General features: G+C 44.5%; 1 protein-coding gene across 1 annotated transcript in view; it reads left to right on the top strand.

Moving 5' to 3' along the window:
• Positions 1-5,369, top strand: part of LOC126524157 (monocarboxylate transporter 12-like) — a 28,778-nt gene extending 23,409 nt beyond the window's left edge. The window contains exon 6 of the mRNA XM_050172507.2: positions 5,103-5,369. Coding sequence (XP_050028464.2) covers positions 5,103-5,338 — 236 coding nt within the window. The 3' untranslated portion in view covers positions 5,339-5,369. The remainder of the gene's footprint in view (positions 1-5,102) is intronic.
• The last annotated feature ends 631 nt before the right edge of the window (positions 5,370-6,000 follow it).

Here is a 6,000-nt window from a genome sequence, read left to right on the forward strand (position 1 = left end):
TGGAATAGCAACCTTTTTTCCCGCTGCAATATTTTCCTTCGAATTAATGAAATAACTTTACAGCGTCATAATATATCGTGTTTCTCGCAACTACTTGCCGGCAGTGGCGAGTTACAGTGTTTATATCTGACTCAGTCGGCGACAATACTGCCAAACACAAATGCTTCGCGAACACGAGAACACGTCTCTCGCAGAGAATAGCAACCATATATGCCTCTGTGAGACATGATCGCACCTTTGTGGTCAAAATGTACATCAGAACGACACCACCATCTCATTAAAAAAAAAGCCTCAGTACAAGGCAGCAGCCAACTGCATAATGTGAAATTGCAACTGATGTCCACTTACTGGTGGCCTGTGTTCGAGTCGCTTCTGGCAGTTGACTGGGTGCTGAGAAATGCACGTCCTGGGTTGTTCCTACAAAACATACAGGGTTATGTCAAATGTTGAAAACATATATACACCGGCATTTCATAAGTTGCAAAACAAATGAGTAAACTAATAAACAACTGTAATGTAAACAGAGTACACATGATAAGATAGGCTGTCAACTGGTAATGCATTACGCGAAAAACCTAATGCATAGGAAATACTATATTTATACACGCGAAGCTGACACACAATTTAATTCGCTCTAGGTTTTTCCGTGCAGTATATTCAATTTATTATGTCTTGTGGTTAGAGCAAAATTAGTGTAAATTACGCACTAAATTATGTACCCTGGAAAACTTTTCTTCAATATGCACCTGTGCGCGCTTCGAATGAGTAGCGTTGTAAAATTTACATACATGGCATTTAACATAGTTGCTGAACACGGATTTCCTTTGCCCTGTGTCGTGTACAGTGAGCTACATATATCTGCCCCCCCCCCCCCCCCCCCCTTTTTGTACTAGCCATACTGCGTGCCATTGCACCTATACGCACGTCAATAAACCTCACGACACAGAAATAAAAAAAAAGCGCCGATCACCCATGCCTGCATGTTGTAGGGGGCCTAACCTAACCAAGCATGGGCTGTTGCTTTTTATAGTAAACACAAGCACCGTGCTCATTGCAAGTATGTATCATTTTCACTAAGCAAATATGCAATTTCATTGTACCACTATTTTTTTTATCACATGGATGCATCTGTTGAGAGGCAAGACAAAAAGCAGTCACTTCTCAGAACTAATCAGCTTTTTTAAAACACATTTCTAACTTCTCAATGACACTTGCTGCTATGTGTTTGTCTCCCGAGAGCATACTTGATTTGACTTTCAAATCGGAGACATTACATAAATGTACCATGTTAAGATGACTGCCTGGAGCACGTGAGAATTTTCATCTTGGTGTAACATACTGTATCTTGATTTTGTTTACATTTGGTCAAATGGTACACCCAATATACCCACATACTAGTTTTCTTGTCCAAATTGCATGCCAATGTATTTTGATTTTTTGACATTGACTCCTCTGCACTACGTGAAGTCGCGCTGCAATGGCTCTTTCACATCCTCGTGTCCTTGCAGCTGCCTTCTTGCGTTATATAAAGCAGATGCCTGAAAAATATCGTATGCAAAAGTCAACACAAGGGCATGGTGCAAAACAACATCAAGACAGTCAAGGCCATGGCAATAAAAGAAAGTCTTAGCTCTTAGTCTTCTTAGTGAAATGCATGCAAAACATCCAAATGACTGCAACAGTCAACTGCTAAATTAACTTCAATTTTAGATTTACACAAAAGAAATAACGGACAGTTCATCCTCGTTCGGCACGAATGTTCGAATACTCCTGCTAATGAATAGCATATTGGTCATTTTCAGACATCATAGGTCTGTCATGAGTCTGGTGTATCGCAACACCACTTGTGACACATCCTAAGCACGTGCCCAGTGTGCCCCCCACACCATCCCTGGTTGTGCCACTGCTGAAGCCATAATTTGAGGATTATAGCTGCAAACATGATGCTCAGTAGGGATGAAAATATTGTCCTTCAGTTCAATGGATATATGGATGTGCCTATAAAAAAGGGCAACAAGGCTTGTTATGGCAAGCTTACCCACATTTCAATACTAACAAGAAAGTTCATTGCGACCTGCATCTCAGCTTACTAAAAGGCATGAACTTATTTTCATGTATGAGGTGCGCAATGGAGTTCATTTTTTACAGACCCGACTTACTGCTGCAGTTTTAAATCTAGCATTTTAGATTCTTGAAGGCATGTAAAAGTTGCAGTTAAACCGCAGTTATTAGTTTATTACAGCAACCTATTGTTCTGTGTACGATAGACTGGTAACACGGAATTAAAGCAACATTTTATTTTGATATTTTATTTCTCTACTAAAAATATTCAAGCGATAAACACATTTTGACCTGCCATGCCATAGCAAAATGCACACATTACGCTTGTAACACCCAGAGGAAGGCTGATTTAGCTATTCCTATGACATAACTCTGACACGCCAACTCATATTAGCAAATGCAAAGGCATGTCCAAAACAACGAGCGTACGCAAAGCGCCCTTGCAATTGTAATTCCACACAGCAGCCGTTATATTCGATGCCGATGCATAACTAGCTGCTCGACAATTGACCGAGTTTGTAGACATAAGCATCCTTTCAGTTTCGCACCGTGCACGAAAACCGCAACAGGAGACAAAACCAGACCTACCTATAATCACATCATTTCAATACATGAGCAAAAACAGTTCAGTCTTAGGGATAAACACTGTGAGAGCGATTTAGTGCGCGACGGCGACGAGCGACGGCTTCGAGCGACAAAACGGGCCGTCGCTTGAACAGATGGCTCGGTTCTGGAAATCTAGAAATCGTCGCTCGTCGCCCGAAAGTGCTATGAGCGACTAGCCAATCGCGCGAAGCCGGAACTGGATGTGCATCGCTCAAATACTACCGATTGTCGTCCGGAACGAGCAAATGATTCAATTTTTATACGTGCAAGGATAAGAACCTACGGCAAGACCTCCGGAAATATTTTATGCTACTTTTTATAGTAAAATACATCAACGTAAATTACTAAAGCACGCGTCACGGGTGACTGCAGCCCTCATGCCGGCAACACCGGGGAGGCGTCGCTCAATATCGTCGCTCGCACGGAGTACGACTTGTAGGCGACGAGCGAACGCGACAGCCATCTCCATCGCGTCGCTTGTAGCTGCCGCGCGCAAGATCGCTTGTAGGGGTTTATACTTTTTTCAGCATAAAACATGGATTCCTCATGCGTTTTCAGTAAGTTCAAGATAACGCGCCCAATTGACCTCTTGCAGCATGCAGCTGAATGCCTGCGGCAAAGTTCCTAACTAGCACTGGTGCTGCACGTAACTTCAGTGGTCGCAGATTCCCCCTGCGCGAGACACCGTCAAGCGCGCGGTTTATTTATAAAAAAAGCATGCTGCCAGGAAAATGACGCCTTCTGTTATGTGATTCCTTAGTTCAACAGCGTTCCGTACAGAGTATACTGCCAAACTGAATAAATTCAAACACACAAAACGCACGCTAATCACGCTCCGCATAGGCTCGGCATCACAGGCTGGTGAGCGAACCATTTTAAGCGTCCTCTCGCCTGGCGTCTTATTGAACATACCATAGTTCTGGCAGCGTTTGCGGTCTTTAAAGCTCTTGCGGACAACGGCAAAGTGATAAAATCACATGCAGTTATCGCGACGACTGGCTTTTTCGATTGACATCGAGAGACACAGCGCGTATGCCTAGTCCTTTGTCAATCGCGTCGGCTAAGCGCAGCGACGACTTCCTGGCGATAGCATGACATATACGGACAATGTGCACCTTAGTTAGAATTCACTTACCGTGGAGGATTTGCTGTTATATCCAAGGCATGACGAACGACTGTCGTGTTTTCGTGGCGACGCTAGATGGCTGACATACGATCTCCCTTGGCTGGCCTTTGCTGCTGTTGTGCTGCTCGGCGGACAGACCACCTTTCTCCGGTGCTGTGTTGTTCCGCGATCTTGAGCGCGCGCGCGCGCGCGGTGGAGCAACTCCGAGTGAAAAAGTAGAGCGCTCGCTACGCGTTCCTTTCAACTGCGGCGGCCTGTTCTCTTAGAAGGAAAACGATGTGTTCTTTGCTCAGCGTGCATGAATGAAACATTGCCACGTTCGGGGCCAGCCACCTACAGTTGAAGCAGAAGATTACGCTACGTTTTGTTCTCTATTGCCGCAAGAGTAGAACGGGCATTCTACTCTCTCTCTGAAGGGGAGAGTGAAAAGCACATTTCAATCTCTCCTTGGTGAGAGAGTGAACAATGCATTTCACTCTCCTCGACATTTTGCGAGAGTAAAACGACGCTTTGAAGAGTGAACCGACCGCTTCACTCCTGCGATACCCTTCCTAGATTTTAGATTGTATGTGCGCGGAAGTGCGGAAGTACATGGCTGCGTTTTGATTTATTCTCGCTAACCTACGTAACGAAAAAACGCTTCAAACAGAGACGCAATGTGAATGTTGTCGCCTGTACTGATGTATCCGTTTTCAACCATATGTACAGTTGCGCGTGTGTGGTTTAGCTTCAAGCCAGTTCACATTCTCGCAGTCTTCGATTTCTTTCTGTGGCTGGCGTTATGAAGGCCACAAATGCTAGTGTAAGTACGGAACTGTTGTTTTCTTCTAGACATCACTCACAGCCCATGCGTGTGTCTGTTAGAGAGGTAAAATTACGAAGTATGCATTGAGCTCAAATAATTATCGTAAAAGTGAGGAGGATGAAAATATCTCATAGAGTATCATGAGCCATGCTGTCTGTGACTCGCCCGTAGACAATTCCTAAACTTTCAGCGACCTCTGTCGCTGAAAGTTTTCACGGCTATTTAAAAACAAACAGGGTTCACTCTTTCGGAGCCGTAGAAGGGGGCGTCTCTCACCTCTTAATTTAGGAAGAGCGAGCTAAGCATTGTGAACACAATAACACACTTGCTCGCACTTTTTCGATTAAAGTCGTGGGCTCGGCATTCGCGCACGCACGTGCGGGCAGCAACAAAGCTGGCAAACTAACAAGCCGTAAACTATGATGCATAGCATTCTCTTTATTGCCTCTATCATTTTGAGTTGCTTATAAACACTGCTTCATCAATTTCGACAATATCACGCAGGTTACTTCCGGGACAAGGTGGGATCCTACGACAACCTGTTTCGCCTGTGCGGTTCTGCAGTGACCCTGGCCGCCATCACCTGGATCTTCGTTCACGTCAGGCTCTGCGTCACTTCCAAGCATACCGTGACGTTGGGAAACGACACATTGTGTGGCTCCCAGGACGCCAGTGTTAAAAAGAAGAACCAACCTTCAATCAGCCATTCTCCAAGTGAACGCAAAGTATGTGCGCGGTGAGAAGCTTGCCTGCTGTAACACTGTAGCTTAGCTCTTTTTCTCGCTGTCAGGCACTGAAGGTCTGCATCACAAATTACTTGTATCTCCCACAATTGGTGCTGGCCCACTATCAGTGGTTTTCATGGATCGGAGACCTTGAAAAGTAGGTGGGTGTTGCGGCGGCATTTCTAGGCATGAAAGTTGTTTCTTAACTTAATATCATGGAAAGGTGTGTCCGACGAAAAGATTACACTAAAAAACTTGTATTAGCAAATATACATGCGTGCACGACACAGCAGGCGTTATTTACCTAATACACGGGGAATGTCTTGGGCCGTTTTGTCATTAATTGTACGGCATCTATCGCTCTTCATCGTAAGCTGAACAACAATAAAAGCCATAACTACCTTCACACAAGGAATTGCAATAAACACGAAATCAAAAGAATTCGCTGCCTCCATCCAAGTTGCTCTTTTAAGAAACTTTAAATGGTGCGTCCGGTACATGTCAAAGTAAACATGTGCTATTACAGTAATAGCTGTAGTGGGGTTATCCACGAGCCCCGAACAGACGACGCAATTTTCTGTCATTTACATTCGCTCTCCAATCTTCTCGACTGAATTTCTTGCCTTATTCTATGACGTTTGCTGCGTAGTCGTGCTTCCCTAGCTCGATCGGTTCCG

The sequence above is a fragment of the Dermacentor andersoni genome, chromosome 3 (genome assembly GCF_023375885.2).
Source record: "Dermacentor andersoni chromosome 3, qqDerAnde1_hic_scaffold, whole genome shotgun sequence".
Taxonomy (NCBI): Eukaryota; Metazoa; Arthropoda; class Arachnida; order Ixodida; family Ixodidae; genus Dermacentor; species Dermacentor andersoni.